Here is a 26,576-nt window from a genome sequence, read left to right as displayed (position 1 = left end):
GGCAGATGCTTACCTAAACCACATCACAAACATTTGTTAGATACACTCCTGGTGGCAAGCAGTAGCAGGTGCAAATTAATGCTCACAATTTTCCCATGTGGTAGGCAAGTGTATTTCTTCATTCTGCCAAGGAGAAAGCAAAGCTTCCATGGCATAATCAAAGTCTCAGTGCAAACATGAGATAAACAGTGGAGTTCTCTGGAGGTTCTTGGATCTCTCATTCTTTCCCTTTTGCATTTCACACTGTCTTCATGACCCCTTCATGACCTGACCTTGGTAGCTGTGCTCCTCAGTTGGAGTCGCTGTGCTCCTCAGTTCTGCAAGGGAAGGATCTTGTGCTGATGAGCTCCAGACTGCATTGTGGTGTGTCCTTGTAGTCATACCACTGAAGGAGAGAAATTTACTGGTGAAATGTAAATGGGCGTTACTGTATCTTAAATGTGTATTAAGCTTGGATCCTATTTTTGTTTTACTTCTGAAGTGACTTGTTCTACATTCTCATGTCATGTCCTATTGACAGTCATGATTTTACACAAGGTGTTTGCAGATTAACAGAGAAAAAGAATAAAATTCTAAGAATTTCAAATGCAAGAGATTGGGTGATAGCTTTCCTCTCTCGTGAAATGTTTTGTGTTTAATGGAAGTGTGGGTTTTGCTCTAACAAATTAGTGCAATGTAAGTGTGAGGCTTAGCAGGCATTTCTGGCTTCTATTGAGATTTCTCACATCTGTTGAGTTTACTGTAGCTCTTCAATACTAATGATACTGGTTCATTTGGTAAATCAGCTGTTCCATAAAAGCTTCATCAAGATCACTCTCCCTCACTTGAAATTACACGTCAATTTCCTTTCCAATACAGGATAAGGTGTTGTGAACCAACACTGATACTTTCTACAGCTTCTTCATGTTTTTGAAGATAAGCTACCTCCAGGCTAACCCAGAAAAGGTCCTTCTTTTATTTTATATTCTGCTGTTACTTGGAGGAGTCTAAAATACAACTAATTTACATATGCTTTTGAGGTGGGTTTTTCTTTTAGTCCTTATTCTGATTTATCTGAAATCAGAAAAAAATTCTCTCTTAATGCTACACTAAATACTTCTTTTGGTGCAAGGAAATATGCTTCATTGTCTGCAGAGAACCAGGACTATGACCATAAACATTAATTTCAGATTTCACATGTGTTCTGAGATAACAGTTTCTGATACCATAAATGCCAAACTGTGAAGGATCAAACAGACAGAAAAATTAGTCTGGAGCTAGCAGTTTTTGTCTTACTCTAGCATGTTAAGTGACAGAATAACAATAATAAAAAAATGCATACTCTTGATTAGAGACTGTGCTTTTTATAAATGTTCTTTTCCAAATGTTTTCTCCTTCTGAAAAGCCTACAGTGTTGGCAAGCCTTCACTAACTGTACAGACTTCTGTGTGAGGGAAAAGATGTCATTAATACCTTTTTGTGCATCAGAAATATACAGATCTTTTTACATGTAACAATGTCATGTTTTACAGTTGAGTTCTCAATATTCTATGTAACTGAAAACAAGTGCTATGTGCTTTAGCGCAAATTCCAATTTTATAAAGATACCATTTCCACCTAGGCAGAATATTAACATCTGCTGGTCAGAATGCTTCAGTAGGGACAACAAAAGTGGCATAAATCCTACACTCAGGGGAAAAAAGAAACTTGTTTCTTTCCTAGTAGACATATTAAAAAGGCAGGTTTTTGACTGACAGGATCTGACAGGTTTTAAAGACTGACAGGATCTGAAATATAAGCCATAGGGACAGGAGTATGGTTCGGTAGATGGATTTCACGTGAAACAAAAAACTAGTAGATCTTAGTTATGGAGCCGTTTGTTCCATTTTCATATAGTTGTGCAATTAACATTATTATTTTTGTAATGCTGTGTCATCATTCAGCATGTCACACAGGACAAAATTATGCTTGTGCAGTCACTATGAATATGCTGAAAATTCCAGCTGCCTTTTATAATACACACTGATAATCACTTGTACAATATCCCATACAGCAGTCCTCTAGCTGATAATGATATCAACTTGATGCTGCTGTCTGTCATTATTTGCAAGATACTAATGTAAATCAAATGTGGATTAGATAGCTATTCTGCGAGAATGATTTTCTTCAGTACTATGGTACTGCATTGTACTAGAGTGCCTGCTCAGCAACTCTCAGTTCAAACTGCTACCAGAAAGCCTAGCACAGGACAAAAATGCAGCAAGTTCATCATTAATACAAAGAGTAGTCACCTGAGACTGCAGCTCTATTAATTTCATGAAAGTTTGTCAGCATGTACAGAAGGCAGTTTGCTTCTATACGGAAGCAGAAAACCAGCTTTGAATAGATTGCCACCACAATACACTGCCGTCACCTATGATGCAAATTGAATGCCCTGTTTGCAAAGCAGTCACACAATGGCGAGACTGAGAAAGTGGGAGTCTCTTCTCCATTATGGCATTCATTCGTAGCTTCAAATACAGAGCACAGCAACACTTTTACTCAATGTCTGGATGTTGAATCTGTTATTTTTGATTAAAATATACTGATATTTTGATGATAATTTTGTTGCAAAGGCTTTTTGGGGGCAAGATGGAATAGGTAATCAACATTAGAGAAGGCTTGATCAAAAAATAAGTAAATCATGTTGGCTGTGGTGTCAGATTGGGTCTTAATTCTTCCATATGACCGGACTGAGATGTAGTATTACCATTTTCCAGGACAACTTAAAGGGTCTGATTTTCATTCTGCTGTTTGGTTCTTATAAAGAGAACCAAAATGTTGAAACTTCGACTCAAATGACATGGCACCGGGCAGTTTGTTTTCTGGATAGCTGTAATTGTTAGCTGGCTGTGTTAAGACTGCTTCTGAATCTTCAGAGCAGGAGCAGATCCTCAGCTGGTGAAACTGGCATAGTTTCATGACCTATTATAATCACATCTGGCAATCTTAGAGAATTGTAAGAGCGGTAGCCTTAATGAAATGCTTTAACAGTTGTTTTGGAGGGTGGATATACACGGGCCACAGAATATCTCTAAATTTAGTTAGTACAGTGATGGACATAGATGTGGGCTCTGTTGCAAACTAAACTCTGTTTAGACTGCCTTTCTCAGGCCCACTGCTCCCAGCTGCCCACTTTAGATTATGGCCTTGCAAAGAGATTTTCCCTGACCTAAGAGGTAAAAACTTTTGAGGATTTTTTTTTCCTTATATTTGAATCCTTAATTTGAGTTCTTATCTCTGACTGCTGAGTTTAAATTTTGAAGTGGGATTTTGTTCCAGCTCTTTCCTGTGGTCTGTCAGTGCTTTTCCAAACCTGATTTTTGCCGGGATAATGGAGGTGAAGGTACTTCTTTGAGGGCCTATGGTGTAACTATCTTGAAAGATGAGTCACTGTCCTGGGTTCAGCAGCAGCAGTTATTTTTCTCCTTCTTAGTAGCTAGTACAGTGCTGTGTTTTGATTTTTTGGCCTGGGAACAGTGCTGATAACGCCGATGTTTTCAGTTGCTGCTCGAATGTTTGGTCTGGCCAAGGACTTTCTGAGCCTCATGCTCTGCCAGGGAGGAGGGGAGGCCGGGAGGAAGCAGAGACAGGATACCTGACCCAAACTGACCAAAGAGGTATTCCATACCACAGCACGTCATGCCCAAGGTACAAAACTGGGGGCAGTTACCTGGAAGGGTTTGATCACTGCCGGGGTCAGGCTGGGTATTGGTCTGCAAGTGAGGAGTGGTTGTATTCTCTTCCCTTGTTATTTCCCTCATCATTATTACTATTGGTGGTAGCAGCAGTGATTTGTGTTATACCTTAGTTACTGGGCTGTTCTTCTTATCTCAACCTGTGGGAGCTACATTCTTTTGATTCTCCTCCCCATCCCTCCTGGAGTGGGGGGAGGAAAGGCATGGGGGGGTGAGAGAGTGGCTGCGTGTTTTTTTCTGGGTTGCCAACTGGGCTTAAACCACGACTCCTGCCTTTTTGGCATAGCAGTGACTATTCTAACAGACTAAAAGGTCTGCATTATTAATAGTGCCATACATTCCTCAGCTAAAATAATGATGAATATGAAAGGAAGGAGTAATTGCTATGGTTTCTAGATGTGAGGTGGGAACTTCAGGGCATCTGTAGGGATTACAATTGCAATTACTTTGCAAATCCTCATCAACTATGAGAGAACCTCAAAGTGATGAGAAGTAAAGCTACAGCTGAAAAAGGGCTGGAACATTAATTACCTGTGGGGACTTTGTATCCTTTGGAGTTGAACTTCAAGTTATTTAAAATCTGGTTTGAATATGTAAGTACTAGTGTATTTTCATACTGCTGTTTTCAGGGACATGAAATCTTGGTGGTAGAAAGCTTTTGTGCAGATTTTGCCATATCATGTGAATAGGAGGTCCGTTTGCAGAAGATTCATTCAAGGGCTGGTGAAGAAAGCATCTGATCTTCTATGATTTATTTTTCTACCATTTTTTCACAGAAACTGCAAATGAATAGCACCTTTCAGGACATTGAACCTATCACTTTGCCACTGCAAAATTGTTCCTAACAGCGTTGAGTTTGAAATCTGTGATTTTTTTGTGGCACTTCACTAACTTCTGCAAGGCACAAATTCAGTAATACAGACCATGCAAACTCATCTGCATTCAGAGAGTGTCTGCATGGGTTTGCATATCTCTCCTGTATAGGAAAAGGGATAAGTAAAAGTCTTTGTTTGCTGTTTGGGTTTTGGGTTTTTTCAGGATGTTTTATAATACTGGTCTCATTAATGCTCCATTTTGGCTACTAATTTGCCAGGAGCTGACAGAAAATAAACATAGCTGATAGCCATTTCCTATTGCACAGATAATTATAGCCTGCATTAGTAAATGCTTAGCCATGCTGCACTTGCAGCTTTGTTGGAGTGAACTGAAGTTTGAATTTAAAATTAACCAAATGTATGGACTTTATTAATGGCATTTGAATCATGGACTGAGCCTTCTTCCTTTTCATGCAAAAAGAAGGCTAAAGAAAAGTTAACACAGTGGTTGAAACCAGGAGGAATAATGGCAATTTTTCTTCTGTTTCGCCTTTTTTACTGCAGGAGTCACTTCATTGAAATCAGTTGTTACACTTCATTACAACATTCTAAAGATGATTTAGAGGCACCTAGGAAGGTTTGAAGAATTACGTGGCATTCGCTACAAAGAACTATAAATGGATAGAAAACAGAAAATCATGAGTCTAATGAATTTCTTATGACAGCCCAGCGAAAGATCAGTCCATTCACTGGATCATATGCACCTGACTTAGTTGTGGAATTACACCACTACACCACTTTGCGACTGACAACGCAGTTGCTATAATCCATTTTGAATGGTGCTGCATAGCAGTTACTGTTCAAATCTGTTACTGTCACTTTTACTGACAGTAAGTGGAAACTCAGTTTATTGTGTTCCACTGAATCAGGAAAATGAAACAGTAGCACAGATTCATTTTCCAATTAGTTTTCAAACTGAGTATTTTATAAAAAACATAGTATTTTCAAAAGACATGAAACCAAAGATCCCTTTCTTTCTTTCTAATAGAGCTGTCAGATGGGTATTTTCTATATAACTCATGTGAGCCGCAAAGTCTTGCATGGTCCATTTGTATATGTCACGTTTATTTAGAAACTCAATTCTTAATGGTGAAGGTTTGGTAGTGGCTGAAGTCAGTTATGTTTCTGAGAGTTCTTAGTCATGGGGTTATGGGTGCCTGTTGTCTTCTGAGTGACTGGAGTCCAGCCTTGGAAGCTTCTTGCTCTGTGCTTAGGCATTGCTGTTGGTGTTGCATTGGTACACATTGGGCAAAGCAGCTGGGGCTGTTTTTCAGCTCTCATGAGAAATTTTTTATAGCTTTGATTCCTTCCCCAGTTTATTCTGTCAGAGTGCCTCCTTTTTTTGTGAGCACGTGACCATGGATATTTCTGTCTGCTGACTACAGATTTGTCATTGATGATTAATTGCTTGATAAGTTCCAAGGTACAGACATTCATTCAACAGAGAAATAGAGGTGTGGTCTTGCAAAGACATGATAATAATATACTTCTGACATCAGCAGGAGATTGGGTCTCTGAAACTTAAGCAGTAACATATTATTTTCTCATTGTTTAGTTTAAAGTGAGTTTGAAATAAGTTTTTCAGAAAGAAGAATATGTCTGACTGTTGTAGCAACTTACAAAAAAACCAAAAACATTTCCCCAGGTGGCTAGATTTTTCAGTTATTGCTGAATGTGTTTTTTGTTCTTTTTTTAACTGCAGAAAGTGAGTGAAAAAGTAGGAGGTGCAGAAGGAACCAAGCTAGATGATGACTTCAAAGAAATGGAAAGGGTAAGTCTAAATTCATTAGGGTATATCCCTTATTACCATTCAGTTTCCGAAGTTTCTGTCCCTGAATCACTCAAATAATATTTAAAGACTGAACTTCTGTTCTGCCAGACTGAGCTTTATATTTCTTATGTGTGTTTTTTTTCTAACCAAGGTATATGAAATATATGGCACTCTTTGTAATGCCAGTATTTCATTCAGAGATTAAGGCTGACATCAGCTACAAATTAGCTTTGGTCAAAACATTGTAGAGGATCTCTGAAAAAGAGTCTGTCTACAGGATGGTAATTTCACTGGTAAAGGGTGCCTGGAATTCTCAGCTCCTCGAGCATCAGTCAAGAGGAGCAAGAGTTGTCTGCCAAAGGGGGTTGACAGTCACAGTGGGATATTCACTCACGCGTTCAGAGATCTTGTTACGCAACCTCTACTGGCAAAGTTACGTGGGTAGATCGGGTTAACCCCCCAGCATACTGCCTGGTGAGGCTGGCAGTGGTAGCACTGAGTGTTTCTGTGGAGGAGGCAGGGAAAAAGCCACAGCTGGGTGTGATGGTGATAATATTTCAGTTGAAGGGATAAATATGGACAAGTTTTTTCTGGCTTTGACTTTGAAAGGTCCTGTCAAATCTTGTAACACAAGTTACTGCTAGGTGATTTGTAGGGTGGGTATGTGTTACATAACTGATCAAGAGAAACAGAAGTTATTTGCACATTTATATAGTGAGATGGGGAAAAAAGCTTAGATAAAAAGTAAAGGAGAAGGGCATATGCTTTGTACTTCTTCCTGTGAAAGTACTGCACAGTTGGTTTCTCCCCTTCTGCCCAGCTTCCCTTTGAATGTGCCACAAGTACAGGCACTGCTGTCGAAACTGGAAGATGTTAACAAAGATTCAGAAAACTGGCCCAAGGTTTAGAGTGGAAAATAGGACACTGCAACAGCCAGGGGTGAATCCCACGTAGTGGTGGTGGGCGGCATGGGTTGGCGGCCCAGGAGGTGAAAGCACTGAGAATTGAGAAGAGAGTGGAGTAAACTCGTTGCTTTCCTCCACACTCCCTGCCTGGCCCCGTGTTCTTTGCCAGTGTATCTGCAGGCAGTGGCCACGCTCCTTCTGCCTGTCCCTGGCCTTCCGATTCCCCACACCCCCTCTCCTGTGCAGCCTCCTAGCCATTTCTGGGCTCTCTACCAGGCAGTTCAGCTACTTACTCATCCAGGGCTGGCAGACCTCTTCTGCTTCTTTGTGTAAAGCACAGGGCAAAGACCTGGCAGATGGCAGTGGCAAGAGGAAACGGGAAAGACGTCACTCACAGTGTGCTGCAAACAACCTGTCTCAGGTGTTCTTTCTTAAAGTAGGAACTTGCCATTATGGTAAAGGAGTTCACCCTGTGGGACACGAGCTACCCTGCAGAGAAACGCAATGTGTCTTCAGAAATACAGAGTACAGAATAGGTTACAGGGATCCCCAAACCTGCCAAAGCAACATTTTTTTTCCTTTGAGGCCTGATTCTGAGAGGGAGAATAGTTGCATACTTTGCTATATGCAGCTTAGGAAGCTGATGCAGAGTACTTCTTAAGAAAACAAAAATTCCTATTACAGTAGAAGAAAGCAAAAAACCTGCTTTTCAGGTTTAAGTATTTTAAATTTCTAAATATAAAATAACTTCTTCATGGAGTCAGCCAGGGGAAATCAACGGCCAGTGCATCTATGCTGATAGGTTTCTTGAAACTGGAAACTGAGTGATACCTAGTCTTCCTTGACTGAATTTTACCAGAACTTGCTCTGGAAGAGTTAGACAGCTCATTTTATCACTGGTGGTTGGTTTTGATTGACATAGGCTTTCCTGTAATTTTGTCAGGGTTTTTTTTTTTTGGGGGGGGGGGGTGTCAAAAATGGCTAATTCTTCAAATAGTTTTTAGTGACTGTTCTATCAAAAAAAATTCAGTGTTGTGGATGTTTCCCAAGGTTATGTAAAGTATCAGCACCATACAATAAGTCACATCAAGCTCCCAACACATCCTGAGGTACTCTGTACTAGTGGCCTCACTTGAGAATGGATCTGCTCTGAACTGAAATGCTGAACTCATATTTCGGTAGTTTTCCTGGTATTATCACCATTCTGGTAGTGGGGCAGTTCTCAGGGACACAGAAATTAAGTCAAAAGAATTTATAAGAATTTATTTTTAAAAGACAATAAGAAAAAAGTCTTCCTTTTGCTTAACATGTCTTTTTCATGTTTCTTTTTGTTTAACTCTCATTTAGAAAGTGGATGTTACCAGCAGGGCAGTTATGGAGATAATGGCAAAGACGATAGAGTATCTTCAGCCCAATCCAGGTAATGTAATTTCACAGTCTTACAGTACTTGCAGCACTTTTTGAAAACACTCTGTCTCACCAATATATATAGTCTGAATGATCTCATCCTCACTGGTGCAGTCAAGATCAAGACAAAATTGGTGAAATAGGTGTATTTACTTGCAGGCATCTGAATGTCAGCACTGTGAGCAATGTGGGGCTCCTTGGGAGCTGGAGGTGGCTATGGACTCGTCAGGGGAAGCAGGGCAATGCCTGGCAGCCAGGGCAGATTCCACTGCTCTAGCCAGGCAGCGGGGGGTACTGGTGCAGCAACAGCCCTGGGCATCAGGCACCAGCCTGGGTATGGCAACAGGATGAGGCCGTCAGCCTGCAGTTGGGGATCAGGATCAGGCACAGTAAGGGTGTCTGCATGAGGCATTCTGCAGTCCCTTTGTGAGGGAAAAGGAGCAGGCAGTCCTTGCAGACAATGGGAATAAAGATGAAGTTGTGAAGCAGCTGCCTCCAGGGTGCAGGAGGAGGCATAACAAGAGCTTTCACCAAGTCCTCTAGGGATTTCTCATCCTCATCAGAGTTGCTAAGGAGGGAGCTAAAAGGTAGCGTGCAAAAGAGCTGTTGAATTGGAGAAAAAGGCAGATAAAAGAACATAATAAAAGATGACTAAATTGAACCTTCACAACAGAAATAAATGAATGGTTTCTGTGAAGGAAGGTTTTTGTGATTGGGCTGAGAGAGTGGTGCATGCTCCTCTCTTGGCAAATTATCCTTACAAGGAGTGGGGATCTGGAGCTCTTGTAATCATGTAAACCATTAAATTCAAGAGTAGTGATGTAGGATCATAAGCGTTCAGGAAGTCAATGCTGTCTTCACTGATGGGGTCAACAGATATAACGTGAAGGTAAGATGGGACCCTCTACCTACCATAAGTATCTTAGAGTTTCATGGAAGTACAGACCAGATTTTCATTCACTATAAGGAATTTGTTTCCTCATAGCTGGAAACAGAGGGAAGGAGGATAATTTGATGATGTTGCCAGCAGATTGAAAAAAGGAAGAGTAATATTTACAAGTGCAAGAACTGCTAGAGAGAAAATAGTGATGACTAGAACAGTTTCTATGTCAACAGATGAAATACTGTTTATGACTTGACTCTGCAGATTCATTGCTCATTGTCAACAAGCACTCTGCAGGAAAAGCTGTAGAATTGACAAACATGGGGCTAGTGATAAAATTGTTAACTACTGTGAAGCTGCTGTTGTGCATCATCGTATAGACTCAGTAGTAAGCTTTGGCTGTTTAGTGCTTCTCTGGCTGCCTTCCTGACACGTCTGAGTGATTATGATTGCTGTGAATCATGAAGGAGGCTCACGGCAATAGCAGAAAGTTGAATTTCTGGAAGTAGCTAAGGGTGTGATTTCAGGCATCTCAGGTTAAGTTTGCAGTGCTGCAGAAACGAGCAGTTTCCCTGCTCTAGCTATACATGTCCTCATCTGCTTGTGGCATGTGCAAGTAGAATCAGGAAACTAAAACTGTAATAGGCAGGAGGAAGATCTAATTTCTTGCATATCAAATGAGATCATGTTACTCATTCCACAGCTGGGCAAAGATAGCAGATGGAGTAAGAGGAAAGTAGGACTGATCTTTTTCAGCTCTCACCTGATCTTAGATTGGTTTTTGCCAATAGCAAAATGTCTCTATAGTGGCACAAATTGTGTGGAAAATTACTAATATTTTCAGTAAAATAAAAAATTTCCTTTTAAAAAATCTCCCTACTATATTGGTGTTTACTTGGGGCATCAGAAATGCTGATTTCCAGTATTTCCTGTTTACTTTCTCATTCTTATAAAAACCAGAAGCATCATTGGGAAAGAGGAGAAATGAATGAGAAAAAGAATTATTTAACAGCAATATTTAACAGAAGATTGTCTTTAAAAGTTTACCTGGGTTTCGCAAGGAGAAGAGTGTTTGGGATGTAGCTGTTCTGCAAGCAGGCAGGGTACTCAACAAAACGACCATACACTAGCTGTATAACATGCATAGTTTATTAAACGAGCACACTAAAGTGAATAAGCACACTAACACGAATCAGGCATGTATCTCTTTAGTGAATAAGTACACTATAGCAATTCAGAGAGGTACATGCATAAATAAAGCACAGAGGAAAATCAGGTATGCATCAAACAATCGCTGCATAGTGAGAACAGAGATTAAGAAGAAATATATCACCAATTACCACCAAATCATCATCCAGGCCCACACTTAAGCTGGGAAGCCCCGCTGCAGCCGATGCCTAGATTCTCAGGTAATTGGGAAAATTCCTGTGTGGTGTGTACACCCATAGGTAAGGCTTTGGATTCAGCTGCAAAAGGGTTCTGCTGTTATACCCTTAGAAAAACAACCAGCTTTATGCCAGCTCAGTAATTGTTTACTCGTGGGGCTGTGCAGTTTCTTGTGATCTCACTGTCTGTTGTCTGTACCAAGAGCTTTGGCCAGGCTCCCCAGTACAAGCCAAGTACAAAGGTTATAGAACTGCGCACCTATGTTTTCCTGGCTCTTTCCAACAAACTGTCACGATGAACATAAACATATATGCTCTACAGAATATACTTTGGTGAAAAACACTTTGTTAATGTCTCTCTGTTATGAGCAGGAATCAACTGTCAGCTAGATTTCCATCTATTACAGTAGCCAATACACTACTTGATAATAACATGTGTCCTGAAAACATCAATATTATTGGATAACATAGTACTGCAGTGCTAAAGATAATTGGCTTATTGGTGTTTTGAAGGATCAATAAATGAAGTATTCAGCATTGTCTGACTTCACTAAACAATTAACAAATGCTGGAAAGAAAAAGGAAGGGGTAAGGAGAAAGGGTAGGGAAAAGAAGGGAAAGGATATTAGAGACAAAGGTGAATTTATTGAAAGAGATTTTGGGCTGAGGTTAGTGTGACTGAAAAAGATAGCTTTGTAGACCTACCAATTAAAAAAAAAAACAAACAAAAAACAAACAAAACAACAAACCTGAAAGTAACTAAAATTGAACATGTTGAAGGCTCAAAGACTTTCCATTCAGATATACATGACCACAATTTCAAGAAAAAGAGGGTGAAGGATGAACAAGATTAGAAATACAAAGAATGATCAGTTGAACCTACTGCTGAAGTTTCTTTCAAACTCTTCTGGCAATATTAGGATTTGCCATGGTGCTGTCAACACTTCATATTAAGGTGAATCATTGGTGATACCATGAAAACCAAAGTAAAGGAGAGGGGCCACAACTGGAAAAAACCCAAGTATTCAGGTCATTTCCATGTGGTGTTTTGTGGATCTCTGCCTATCCTCGCTCAGATAGAAACATAACTTAGGGAAGAAAGCACATACAGTACCACAATAAAGCAATAGAAATGAAAGGGCTCAGATGGGATTTCGAGACTGACTGAGCACAAACACCTCTGCTCCCGTGGAAGTTACTGGAAACAACCTTAATAGACGAAAAGTGGAATGAGACCACTGGTAGATGTATTCTAAGATTTCCTACTAAATCAGGTTTCTAATGTAATCATTATTAAAAGATTAGATGAATCATTGAAGCATGAATTTTTCATGCTGCCTTTCTTCTCTTTATGATTTATTTCTTGCCCTTCCTTATTGTCCTTTCATCTTTCTCTCTTTTCTGTTCCTTTTCTTTCTACTCTTGCTTACCTGTCCAGAACATAGCCAGTTAATTTTTTTATAGTCCCTCTTTTGGGAAAATATTTTTATTTTATTTCTGAAAGTACTCTCATTTATTCCTGTTTTAATTCAGCTTGCTGCCTTCATTACCATGACTGATTTTGTTTGTATTTTAGTTTCTTTTGCACTTCTGTATTTTTTAATTGCCACCATAACTTTGATGCCATTTTTGAAAGCCAGACACTTTATTAAAATGCAGTTGCTTGTACTGAACAGTCAGCCAGTCTGCTGATTGTAGTATTACAGTGAGTTGAAACAGAAGGCATCAAGAAATTCAGATGCTGAAAAGCATGATCTGGTGGCACTCAAGGGCAGTGAGAAAGCTTACAAAAACATATTTACTGTATGTCAAAAAAATGTTACAATTTCATAGCTGTTTCTCAGGCAAAATAAGTACTATGACATTTACATTTACATGATTTCCCTATGTCTATTTCTACACTTGTATGCCACAAAGTGAAACATACTCAGCAACAAGAACTGTCTCTTGATACACAAAAAATTAAGAGCAAGCACTTGTTGATTCCAGACTGCTAGTGTCATGTTTTGCTGCGGAAATGTGTACAAGGTTGAATTTTGACCAGTGAAATCAGCACACAAAAGTGTGAGCTACTAATGTGTTGTAAGCAGAAATACTAAGAGCAACAAACTTAAGTCAGGCCATTGCAAAAAGGAAGGTAGATGCATTTGTAGCTGCCCCACTGTAGCACACACAGTAACGTAGGCAGAAACACTCCCTGCATCAGCTTTGCTGGTGATAGGATTTAGCTGGCAAAATTTGAAGTCAAGTGCTGTTAATTAATTCACTCTCTGCAGGCCATTCACATTCTATACTTGCAAAAATTCACTAAAGCACATCATCAAACAGTTTTGTTCTTTTATGTTTGCTGTCTTTGTTTTCATCAATTATGATAATTGTGTGCTTTCTTTGATCTGCATTTGTGCATCTGAAATAAAATACAAGGCTAAAATGCAATTGAAAACTCTACTGAAGTAGAGTTTCCCCACATCCCCATAAAAAGCAAGAACAATTTCAGAGGTTGTTGGACATCATGTTTGGGAACATAGGTTTTATTTAATACTGCTTTCAAACATTTAAAACATATAGGGCACCGCAGTTTATTCTTGGATTAAATTCCAGTTTAGTCTGAAGTTTTCTTCAGAGCAAAGCTTGCTCAACTTGCAATCCATCTGGTACACAAGAATTTTAAGATAGGCTTTGGGGAATTAAAGGTTTTTCTACCTGAGCTGGAGCACATGTTGAACGTGTTAACTTGGAAGTGTACCTGGGCTTTCTCTGTCCAAGTGATTTCAAGGGAAGCTTTGACTTAAAGTTCAGGACAGAGCATCCTCTCTGGTCTACAAGCAGAAGACAAAAAAGTCAGCCCAACAACACTTCATTCCTTTGCTCTAAAATTAATAGATGAAAAACAAAGCATAGTCATAAACTTAGATAATGTCCTTCAAATACATTGTAGGTAGCTCATAGAAATCTGAGTGCATTCCTTTTTGTGTAATCAAACTATTGCATGTTTGTAACCTCTGTCACTTGCCTGCTTCAGCTTCCAGAGCTAAACTCAGCATGATCAACACTATGTCAAAAATTCGAGGCCAGGAGAAGGGACCAGGTTACCCTCAGGCTGAAGCCTTGCTGGCAGATGCGATGCTGAAATTTGGACGAGAGCTTGGAGAAGAATGCAACTTTGGTAACTTTATTACTTCCTTTTCCATAATAATGCAATAAATATGGTAGTAACATTTACTATAACTTTCATTATTGAAGTGTTGTGCTCCTACAAAGAACACCTTCTGCAGGAAGCATCAGAGTTATGCTTCATCAGACTTCTCCTTTAAGGAGAAACTAGGACTGGGCCTGTTGAATATCTTTTGTGGATTTGGACTAGAGTTTTTTTTATTGTGGATGAAAGTAAAATTGTTTCCATTTGGACCCATATCCATATAGGCTTTAGGCACTCTGTCATGGACTACACTGCTGGGGATGTATTGGGATTAAAGATGTACGTGTTCAGAAATTGTAATATTGTCTATGCATGTGTACAGTAAAACCCTTTGTCCTCAGAATCCTTATAATAAATGTTGTCATTACAGGCAAAGAATAAAGGCTGATATATTTTTAATAGACCTTTTTTCTGATGAAATTCTACACTTTCAGGCACTAGTGAATACTCCCGTCTTATCTGTCAACCACTCCTCCCTCCAAGCATTGAATAAGTTTATAGCTGCCTGAGTTAGAAATGTTAAACTGAGACTTAACAGTGTTCTTCAATGGTAGAGGTCCAACTAAAAACAAGGACATACATGACAGGATCCTTTGTCTTTCTTTCCTATTTGTGTGAGCTTTTATCACACAAATTTCCGTGGCCAAATTTTTATACAGCAACACGCAGGACCTTCAAGTCTTTGAAAATTCCATTTCCTATTTAAATCTTCATAATGTGTTGCTCCTGATATAAAGACATCTGCAATGGAAAAGATATTTTCTTGTTTGTTTTATATAATTTACTAGTTAGCTTGGCAGATGTAGGTTGGTTTGTGCTAAAGACTACTGATTTTTTATTGTTTGCCTCTCATTTGCTAAATTTCAAATGCATTTTTAAAGGAAAAATGAAGAACTAATAGAATTTAGTTTTTGCAAATCACTGTATATCCCCTGATGATTGCGGTAGCATGCAGCAGAGTATATAGAACAACTATTTTCATGTCCTTAACTAATAACAGCTATTCTGGCTGTTTGTCACTCTTCATCTGGGTCTGGCAAGCTCTCTAGTTTTGCAGTGCATTGCTGGTATCCCCTGCTTGAGAGACAAAACTCCTGACTTCTCACATTTCTAGGTTTGAAGACCCTTTGTATTATTTGAAAATATATATGGGGTTTTTTTTTCCTACCAACCTACACCCCAAACCAGGGGGGTATTTTTGAGCCTCTTGCTTTTGTTTTTATGTAGAGGATGTAAATTTGTGCAGAGTGGTAATATTTATGGCCTTCAATCTTGGAGGAAATCTCAGAAAGCAGCTAATTGCTCTTGAAGTTTATGAACTTGAGTAGGTGAATGAAATCATCAGTTTCATCAAAAAAACCCTTTCATTAAATAATTCTGTGAAATTATTAAGAATTTTTATATTTGATATTGTCACCAGTCTCACTGATAGAAACAAGGAGACCTAAACTTGCATTAGAGCTGTTTTCCTATGCGCTTTAGTGTCTGGTGATGGCAACACTGGAGCAAATACAGATAATTATGTTTTAGCATGGTTGCTTCACCAGAGTGAGGAATAAATAGAATACAACCCTTCCATGGGGTGTGGAGAAAGCTGTCCTGATGCAGCATAGATCCTCAAGTTCAGCTGTGTTGCAAGGCATAATCGCTGGGGACTGCTGACGTGTGAAATCCATGTTGTCCTTTCAGACAGTGTATTGTACTCTTTTTCTTTGATAAACTTGGGAAATGGTATGACTCAGTTTCATTCTAAGGTGGTTTGTAACTTCATTTCGAAACAAGCTGGACATATATTCTTTCAGGACCAGCACTTGCAGATGTCGGAGAAGCTATGAAAGAACTTTCAGAGGTCAAGGACTCTCTCGACATGGAAGTGAAACAAAACTTCATTGACCCACTTCAGAATCTCCATGACAAAGATCTTAGAGAAATACAGGTATTGTCCTCAATGTGGCATTTTAATAATACCAAATGTGTAGACTGTGTATATGTTAGAAGTTTTATGGTAGTTGTGTGGTTTAAAATGGGCTTTCAGAATTAGAGATGATCTGATTATAATCTCTTTTGACTTGAGTTTTACTTTTCAGTTCTGTTGCAAAACTGCTTTTAATAGAGTTTTATTTTAAACATGTTGGGAAAAAACATAGTGTTCAGATAATTGTGCATCAGAGTTAAAAAGCTTTAAACTTGTGTATATACTATACAGACTGGCAGTTGCAGTTACACATTCTGCATGGCCTTTTTTTAATGTTAACAGCACACCATTACTTCTTAAATGATATGTAAAATGACCTATTTCATTGATCTGTATTTCTTCCCTGTGGGGAAGCGTTGATACACAGCAAACAGCACATGCTTGCACCTGTTAGTGAACTACCTGATTACAATGCAGTATAAGAGCATTGGGGAACATCCTTTATTCTTTGCTTGTATTTGCGTTCTTGTTTTTCAGCATCACCTAAAGAAAATGGAGGGTAGACGCCTGGATTTCGATTACAAGAAGAAAAGACAGGGCAAGCTCCCTGATGAAGAACTTCGCCAGGCTCTGGAGAAATTTGATGAGTCAAAAGAAATTGCTGAGTCAAGCATGTTCAACCTTTTGGAGATGGATGTGAGACCCCTTGTCAGTCTTTGAGCTGAATTTGAAAAAGAGCAGTGAAGGCAATCTAAAGCAGTCTAAAACCAGAAAGCCTTATTAAATACTTCACAACACAGATTCCTGTCACTGTACAATGGGGAAGCACTTGCTTCCTTATTCGACTCAGTGAACAGCTCTGCAGTTATAGTAATGTACAGCATGCACATGTGGGACTTTTATAGGTAGCTGAATTTTATAAGTAGCCGAGCTAAAGAACGTAAATCCTGTGTAGCATCATTTGTGCTTCCTGTCTAATGTTACTTAAAAACCAGTATAACTTCCTTCTTAGAATTGTACAAGTCATGACTTTTACTTAGTTGTGGTTTTAAGGTTTGAGCCAAGATGTTTGCTCAAGTGTGTGGGCTCCTGAGAGGATTGGTAAAAATGAGAGATGATGAACTTGCACCCACATGGTCTCTGCTGTAATCAGCTGCAATAGTGAATAGGAAAGCTGAAGTTAATATGACTGCTCAAATCTGACTCTGCAGCTTATTTTTTGCTTACAGACTCGTTTAGGATTGAGCATCTAGTAGGTATTTTAAATCTTCTGTTTATAATTTATGTTGAAATGACAGAATCAAGAAAGAAGAAAAATGTATTTCTTTTGGCAGAAAAAAACATTTCAGCTGAAATCTGTCTTATAGAATACCTGGTCAAAAGGAACTCAGTTTAAGTATTTCTATTGAAGTAAATCATTTATTTAAAGTTTAAATATACACCTAATTTAATTCTTCATTACCAGATTGTGGTAGAGGGGCCATGACAAACCTGAAAATATTTGCATGCTAGAAATTAAATGTAGCTGTGCTGAAATGAAAGAAGTATACCAAGATTGTAGTTTTAATCCTTGTAATAACATCTAATGCTGTGGGGCCAGATAGTGCTGGCCTGCATTATACCATTGCTGCATTGTGTATTTTGCAAACTGCTAGCAATTGCATTCCCACACAGAAGTTTTGGATGTTTCCTCCTTCATGAAGTAGAATACTATCTGCCTTCACTACAAATACTCTGTATCCAAGAGTATGTAGTATCTTCATGTTTTGGTTTGCTTCACAGGCCAGAAGCATGACCATAGTCACTCTGGTTTTGTGACCCTCAGAGACAGGGAGGGAAAAGGTGTATTGTGCTCTCATTACAGTCTCATTTTTACTTTCATAGTTTCTGCTGAATGAGGTAGGTCTGTAGGCTGCTGTTCATTGCAAATCTGCCATGGAGATCATCAGCGGAGAAGAGCTGCAGTTACCATTCCAGATCAGGTCATAACCAGACACGGGTATGAATAAAGACTGATATGTAACTATTTACAAACTACAAATATGAAAATCAAGTTTTTAGAGAGATAAGTAAAACTGCCTTTTCAGTGTTAATGAGACAGTGGTCTTTACTCTCTGTTGCTGAGCTGTTAGTTCTTGCCTAAGATCTGATGTTTTGCTATCAATCCTCAGATTGAACAAGTGAGCCAGCTTTCTGCTCTTGTACAAGCCCAACTGGAGTACCACAAGCAGGCCACACAGATCCTACAGCGAGTTACTTCTAAGCTGGAAGATAGGTAACGCACTTTGTGTAATTTTGTTGATTGTTGCGTTGTTTTTTTCTGTTTTACAGAAGCAGTAAACATATGAGTAAAATGCAAAGCTGTTGCCTTGTGCAACTTGGTAACTGTATGTATATGAAAACAAGGATCATTTCATTAGGCAATTGGGAGCTGAGGTTTGTATGTTTTGGAGATACGTATACTTCTGAGTATGACTGAGTGAGAACTGTGTTCAGGAAAGCATGTCAGCTCAGAAAAGGTATGAAATGTGATTTAAATGAAAGCAAGTGCTTATAAATACGGGAAGTCAGTGGGACTTACAGCTTTGGATTCCTTCCCATTCCTGCATATATTCATAAGATAGTCCTTCCAGGAGAAGATGTTAAAGATTGATTGTTACAACTACATGAACAACTTCCTGAGCCCAGGTAGTGAGACGCCCATCAGTTCCCACCTTATTGAATACTCCTTTTTTTTCAGCTTAATTACCAGATCAAACTTGATACAAGGCTCAACTGAATTTACCTCTTCCATCCCCTTTTCTAGAACTGCAAGTGCCATCTCAGAATTGATACAATATAATATCTTTCTAATAGAATTTTAGAATATTTTAGATCTTCTTGGGTTTTTTTCTATCCATAAAAACCAGATTGTACTCCCTTGAAGTGAGGAAAATAATGTTTGTAAGAGTTCATCAGCTTCCTGCACACATGTTCTTCTTCAAAGAAACATAAAATTCATGAAAGATTTGTTTAGTTCACATACTTCTAAAAGACTCTTCCTTAAAGCTGCATATAATTCTCAAGAGCAGATAATGTGCACATACTGTGTGAAGGCAGTTTTTTAATCATCCATGGTTCCTTCCAGTTTTCTGATGTCATTAGTGCAGATCTAGTTTCTGGTACTACTGGATCTGCCAGTGTTTATTTTCTAAGAGCACGCAGTCTGTAAAACCTCATCCAATTCTAAGTCTTAACATTTCTTTGTGATTAGGAGCAGCATTTGTTTTGTAGGTAGGCTGCCCAGAAGGCTGTTTCTGAAGACAGTTTGCAGTACTGCCTGAACAGCTCACAGAGTGATTTTCAACGCTTCCAAATGAATACTGCAGTTCACTTCACAAAAGAATCCTTGGGAGCAGATGAGATGTTCTGTAGTCCATAAGTTATTCTGTACAGCGAACATACCTCTCTGCAGCAGATTTCTCTTCCTGTATCAATTCAGATAATCCTCTGTCCTTTTGAAACTTCTGCTAAATATTCAGTATCTTTTCTTTAAGTTTCAGCTCTGGATCATTTTAGCTTTTCAGGAACCTTACATCAGACTGCTGTCACAGATCAGCTGAAGTAAATCTTTTGAATAAACTCATTGTTCATCCCTAATTGTAAAGAGTCTGCTGGCTAAATAATCCACTGGACACAAACTAGAGAGTACTGTGATATGCTTATGCCAGGTATTAAGCAGGGATGTAGAGATGTTACTATTAGAACTACTTGTCTTTTCCTGCTGATGGTACATAGGTGGCCCTGGGTGCACGAATGCATGGCCCTGGGTTTTGGGAGTTGTTTTTTGACAAAAAAAAAAAAATAATGCTTTACTTTTAAGCCAAGCAAATTTGTTAGTTGTTCACTCTTAGTGATGTCTACAGCACATATCACCTACTTTCTAGATACTTTTTCCTAGATACTTACTAAAAGATGTAAATGGAAATTGTGCTGTTGTTTGGCGTAGACAATGTCTTGTAACTGCTGAGTTACTGTTGAAACTGTCCTGTTTAATATATTGTCCAAAGAATTTTAAGAAAAAATTAGTTAGGCTGAGAAAAAACATCAAAAATTTAAGAATACACTCAAGTGTTCCTGAGCCCTTTAGATTAGGCTTTAAAATTTCCTTCAGGAACTGCAAGTGCAAGAATTTTCATTTATCTTCTGTGCATTAATGGAAGGCATAAGGTTCCTTAAAATGCCATGATTCCAGGAACTGGGACTTCAGAAACTTAGCAAACATTGGTAGACTTGCAATAAAATGAATAAAATCCGGAAAGTCAGTAAAGGCTTTTCCTTTTAAACTCTCCTTTTCATCAAGCAAAAGGACGCTGTAGTTTTCAAGACAGTTCTGTGACAGAGCAGCTGGGAAGCAGGAATGGTTTCCTTGGAGATGTTTCTTTTCTGAAGAAACATGGCTTATGCTGAGCTTTTGGGTAATTTTTACCCAAAAAGTCAGTAGAACTGCTGCCTTCTAGTTCATATCTGGTGTTTTGTTTCATGGTGTTTGTTTCATTAGGTATAATGAACTTAAGTATTTCTTGCTTCAAAACTTTACTGTTTTGAAAAAGTAACTTCTGTTAATGAGTGAAACACAGCAAAGCCTTTTTATTTATGTTTATTTTGACAATTCATGTTAATTGTTAAAAACATTATTTTTCTACTGTGCTTACGGTTTTGTTTGTAAAGAAGAAAAGTTATCTCTGGGGACTGACTAACATGCATAATATTTTGGCCAGTACAGAAACCCTTGTCATCAGTACCAAAACTGGTTAATTTAAAAGCAGATCTTTTCAATAGATAAAATGTGCTGCCAGCAACAAGTCTAGGGCAGATCTGGAGAAGGTTAGAGAAACCCAACTTGTGCTTTAAATATGGAGATCTTAGCTCAAGTGTTCTCCCATGTGCAGTATTAGAAATATATGTGGCAGTTGTTCTGCACAAGCTGTTCTGATTCTGTCATCATCCTGTCCCTGAATTTTACCCTGGAATCTGAAAATGTACCCTTTCCTAGAAATTCTAGAATTCTCAATTAGAAAAATAAATTGAAATTAATGATGCATAGTATTTTTATTTTGAGAGTCAGGAAAACCGGAGTTGTATACCTCTGTGAAGCAAGTATTCCAAATTACAAATTAACTAAGTCTGCAGCTGAAGTCAGTACATTCCCACACAGTCTCCTCATAAAATGACAAGAGTTGGCATCAGCCAACTGAACAGTTAAGGCTTGCCAGGGATGGAAGCAAAAATCGTGCTAAAAATTGGGGCAGAGATGTTTGTACAGCACTTCTCCAAGCACGGCTAATCATGTAACAAGTTTTTGCCCATTAGTAGCTCTTTGTTATTGTCAGGCGAAAGGAAGCCAGGCAAATGCTAGGTTCTTAGAGGGAAATTAAAATTAACAACCTCATAGCATAGTCACGTTGGGTGGTTTTTTGTAATTTTAAACTAATGCTGTAAAGAAAAAATTACTCCAAATGCCCAAACTTGTTTAGTCTGGATAAGCAGTGCATCAAAACTTCAGCTGTGGAAATAAAGAAGTTTGGTGCATCTCATCTGTTAACAAGAAGCTAATTCTTGACACTTAACTTCATGTTTTGGCAGAATAAAAGAGGCATCATCTCAGCCCAGGAGAGAATACCAGCCCAAACCCCGTATGAGCCTGGAATTCACAACTGGTGATAATACTCAGCACAATGGAGGAATATCCCATGCCACTACACCTAAACCATCAGGTAAATGGCAGTAGCAATGTGAGGAGAAAAGCCAGTTCCATGCTTTCTTCTAGAGATTAGTTCTTTCATAGTGTGAGATAATGAGAATGAAGACAGTATAGGAGAGAGCTGTTAGAACCGTTGTTTCTTTGTGATGTGCTCACATCCTCAGGCAGGAGAACAGGAATGGATCATCCACTGCTTTAAATGTGTCTTTGCATGAAAAATTTCCTTAGTCCTAGAAGCTCAAAGGGAGGCTGCCTTACTTAAATTCACCTCGAAATGTAGAATGTTATAAAAAAGACATCTAGGAAACTGGAAGAACAACAGGAAGTTTTCTGTGAAAATGCAGAATCCCGAACCCTTCCAAAGCCCCTATAACCTTATCCTGCATTTTAAAACCAGGTAGTACAACAGGAAGAGCCTGAAAGTGAAAATCACTAAAAAGAAAAACAAAGCTATCAAAGTTACTTTCTTTGCCCAGCTGAGAGCAGTGCAAGCAAGATTAAGCATTTTTATGACTGTGCATAATTATTATCTTAAGGAAGTGTCTATTTCATATCAACACATACTAAAAAAGCATTATTGTTTGTTTCTCACAGTAATGGTTTTTTACTCCATGACATGGTGAGGGCTGTCCTCTGTACAGATCCTGACCTCAGTTATTCCAGTTTACTTCAGTGACAGTTGCTAGCACACTCCACCTTACAAGACTGGATTTTTTTCACTACATCTTTAATCAGGATTTCCTTCCTTCCAATCATATCCTGGTGTTTGGTGTTCCCCCATATACAGGCAGAAAAAGTATCTCCATGTGGCACCTGCCATTGGAAATTGTCTTAGATAATCATGCAAGTTCCTAGTAACCTATGCTAATGACGAGGGTGATACAATGGAGATTCCTTGTACATGAGCGTGGGTTTGAGTCTTGCATGCTAAAGCTCTCCTCATACCACCAGTAATTGTCGCCTTCATTTACATGACACACTGTAATGAATACTTGTCTGTGCTACACGTTCTTGCGTGTCTGCAGCATTCACGTCTTCCTCTTCAGAGAGCTGTATTTAGCATTTTCTTCAATGGGGGTTCTTTCTTTTGAAGTGTTTAACAGTTTCAGACAAACACCTCCTTTGAAATTTCTTTAAAATATTTTTGGGTTGGTTCATTCAAAGCTGCAGTCTGGTCATTGGAATTTATTTGTTGAGGTCTTCTAAATTTCAGCTCATAGCAACAGGGATACCAAACACATTGTAAGGCTTGTTGATGGCAGCAAGATAGTCTTCATGACAAATAAAGCAAAATACACTTAAGTGATAGGTAAAGAAATGAAAAAGGTTTCACTACAGAATTTAATAAATTAAATCTGGTAATTGCTCTACTGAGATCTATAGAAGTGGAATATTTTTGTCCTAAAATAGCTCAAGCATGGGCTTTCTAGCCACAATGAGGTTGAAATGAGTATGCAAGAAGTTAAAATCTGAAACTTACTTATCCTGAAGCCAGTATACGTGAAAAACCTGAAAATACTAACTATACAGTTTCGGGGGTGGAGGGGATATTTATTAATTATATGTAATGTTTGAAAATTTGACCTAACTAATAACTTGTCCATTAGCCATTCTAATGGGTTTAGTTTCAGATGTTCATGCGCTAGCATATTAGAAAGCTTTTCATTTCAAACTTGTTTTGAATCTGCCCTGGTGGCCCTACAATCAAGTGTTTTGTGGGGATGGGGAGAAAAGGTCTTTGAAAATCTCATATTAAAATTCAGAGGATTAGGAGCATATACAGTGGTTTACAGTGTAACTGTACATTTTCAATAAAAGGACAAGGACATAGTTACAACCTCGTTGTCATTTTAAGCTGCCCCTTATGCTACGTACCTGGGGTAAATAGACAAAGCATCTCTGTGCCAGTAAAGCTGGAAATATATTAGGACTTTTGCTTCTCTTTTTTTCTTTTTTTTTTTTTTTTTTTATTCCATACTGCTTGTGGCCATGCTTTTAGGTGTGGGCTTGGTTGTATCTCGGTTGTTTCAGAAGTCTCAGACATCTACTGGTAGTCACATATGAAAACTAAAGGCCGCCAAAAGCCGATTAGCTGTCTCCTAATGAAGTTTAGCAGTTCAAATTTAGATGTTACCAGAGAACTGTCATTGGCATGTGAGTGACAGCAGAAACAGCAACACCTGTAGTAGGTACAGTGGTAAAAATGATAACAACAACTGTTGAGATTTTTAAGCAGATTTTTGCTTTGTGTTTCTTCTCCATAGGTGTTCACATGGATCAGCCATGCTGCCGAGCTCTGTATGACTTTGAACCAGAAAACGAAGGGGAGCTGGGATTTAAAGAGGGTGATATCATTACCCTCACTAACCAGATTGATGAAAACTGGTATGAGGGGATGCTTCATGGCCAGTCAGGTTTCTTCCCCATCAATTATGTTGATATTCTAGTTCCATTGCCCAATTAGGATGGCTGATCCACCACTTGCGACCCAGATAGTTGTGCAGTACCACTGCTTTCAAAATGCTGCTTCTTACACCTTACAAGTGAAAACTGCAGTGGTTAGAGTTACTGATTCCCACTGAGCATCTTTGGTTTGTGTGTTGTCATACTACATGGTGGTGATGCGTGGTATCTTCTGAGCCAGCATAGTGCGGGTTAGTTTATTAGCCATGCTGGCCTGGTGGTAACCAGAGGCATTATGGAGTTGAAGCTGGTAAGACGATGGCAAACAAAGCAGGTAACTCATAGTGAAGTAGCAGGAGGTTTTGGGAAGATAATGCCTATCACCATTGTATTACTTTTCAGTCTTAGCTCTCTATAAAAAGAAGAGTTCTTGCTGTTTGATCCTTCCCTTCTTAATGATGCAGTTCACACAGGTCTAACATTGATTAACCAGAATTGTATCTCCCAATCAAATTGGCTTGTTCTCACAGAGGTGGCATAAATATAGACCTGGTTTCTCAGAAAGTGAACCACTGTACTGTGTGTTCTGCTGCTCTCTGCTCATTCATATAGTCTTAATTACTGTTAAAAGGCCTATTTCCATACACAGGTAAACTGTAAACCATAAAATGGGGATTCCTGTAGTAAAAACCTTGGACACAAACCACCTGAATTTGCCCTTCAGGTACTTAGAGCATGCTCACCAAAATGCCAGTAAGAGGGCAAGATGGGGAATAAAACTGGCATTTGTTAACTGTTACTTGTCAAGTCTTGGCACAAAATGATGCTGCTTAAGCACCAGATATCCTTTGTAAACTCATTCACTGAGGAATACAATAACCAACCAAACATGACGCTCACTTAATTTGTTTCTGTCTACCATGTGTTCTTCGAACATCATTTGTGCACATTCTCTCCTCAATGAGGACTAAATGAAGCGTATTACCTTTTTGAGTTGACCAATTAAAGACATGTGGCCGTATATGCAAAAACAGTTCCCTCATATGTTTAGTTGGTTCTCTCGTGTTCCTCCTTCCTGCACTTTGTGTGTACAGTGCTGTGCCTAGCTTCTTGGCATTCTTTTGGTAATGGTTGCAGAAGTTCTGTTAGTTTAGTTATCCAGAGTTCTATTTATCTAAATTGTACAGTCTCTTCCAGAAGTTTAATGTGCTGCTTCGAATGTGCCACTTCAGTACTGGATGATGTGAAGTGAATACAATTCCCTACTGCTTAGTGCATAAACTATATTATGGAAAGTATTGATATTTCAAATAAATGCTGAGAGAATAACTAGGATAATGTTGTAGATTATTCCTTTGTTGCTTTCAAATCTGTTGTGCTGACTTCAGCAAACAAAAATTCCTCATTTTGTGCAAATGTGAAAACCACTTTTTTTGTCATTCAGTCAGTTAAAATTCATAGATGTAACGGCCCTCCTGAACAGACACTGAGCACATAAAGTTAATGTCATGATGACCAGAATGCAATCTTGTGGATGCAGTTTGTTTCTCGTTAAAGAATGCTGGTCTTCACAAACCCCCTAGTAAAGCGTAAAGGCACGGTAATTTAGACTATTTTTCTTTCATATGACACAGCATTTTATTTTATATTATTTGTTGTACACATATTGTGGTGGGTTAGCCGTGGCAAAGAGCCAGACACCCACCCATCTGCTCACTCGCTACTCCTCAGTGGAAGGGTAAGAAGGCTTGTGGGTTGAGATAACGACAGGGAGATTGTTTACCAGTCACAAGCAAAGCAGACTTGATTTGGGGAAAACTTAATTTATTACCAATTAAAGTAGATTTATGTAAAAAGGCAAACATAAAAATAGCACCTTTCCAGCCATATTTCCCAAGCTTACATTCACTCCTTCACTCCTAACTCCTAAGCAGTGCAGGAAGATGGGAGGTTTATGGTCAGTGCATAATAGCTCCTCTCTGCTATTCCTTCCTCCTTGTCATGGTTTAACCCCAGCCAGCAAGTTAGTACCACACAGCCACTTGCTCAGCTGCTCCTCCCTAATGGGATATGGAGGAAAATCAGGAAAAAAAAAAAGGTAAAGCTTGTGGGTTGGGATAAGAACAGTTTAATGATTGAAATAATTACAAAAGAGTATATAAAAAATGGGGGGGGGGGGGGAATAAACTGGGCATGACGTGCTGTGGTATGGAATCCCCCTTTGGCTAGTTCAGGTCAGGTGTCCTGTCTCTGCTTCCTCCAAGTTTCTTGTGCTCCTCCTCACTAGTAGAGCATGAGACTGAAAGTCCTTGATGGGGGTAAGCGCTACTGAGCAACAACTAAAACATCAGTGTGTTATCAGCATTGTTCTCAG

General features: G+C 38.9%; 1 protein-coding gene across 1 annotated transcript in view; it reads left to right on the top strand.

Moving 5' to 3' along the window:
- The window catches only part of SH3GL2 (SH3 domain containing GRB2 like 2, endophilin A1), an 87,005-nt gene extending 61,475 nt beyond the window's left edge, over window positions 1–25,530 (top strand). Inside the window, exons 2-9 of the mRNA XM_065661536.1 lie at window positions 6,294–6,362; window positions 8,615–8,687; window positions 13,965–14,108; window positions 15,944–16,077; window positions 16,594–16,752; window positions 18,228–18,331; window positions 21,682–21,812; window positions 24,064–25,530. Of these exons, the coding sequence (XP_065517608.1) occupies window positions 6,294–6,362; window positions 8,615–8,687; window positions 13,965–14,108; window positions 15,944–16,077; window positions 16,594–16,752; window positions 18,228–18,331; window positions 21,682–21,812; window positions 24,064–24,263 (1,014 nt within the window). The 3' untranslated portion in view covers window positions 24,264–25,530. The remainder of the gene's footprint in view (window positions 1–6,293; window positions 6,363–8,614; window positions 8,688–13,964; window positions 14,109–15,943; window positions 16,078–16,593; window positions 16,753–18,227; window positions 18,332–21,681; window positions 21,813–24,063) is intronic.
- The last annotated feature ends 1,046 nt before the right edge of the window (window positions 25,531–26,576 follow it).

The sequence above is a fragment of the Lathamus discolor genome, chromosome Z, assembly GCF_037157495.1.
Source record: "Lathamus discolor isolate bLatDis1 chromosome Z, bLatDis1.hap1, whole genome shotgun sequence".
NCBI classification, from domain to species: Eukaryota; Metazoa; Chordata; class Aves; order Psittaciformes; family Psittacidae; genus Lathamus; species Lathamus discolor.
Note: the sequence above shows the minus strand (reverse complement) of the source record. Positions and strands in the feature narration are given on the sequence as shown.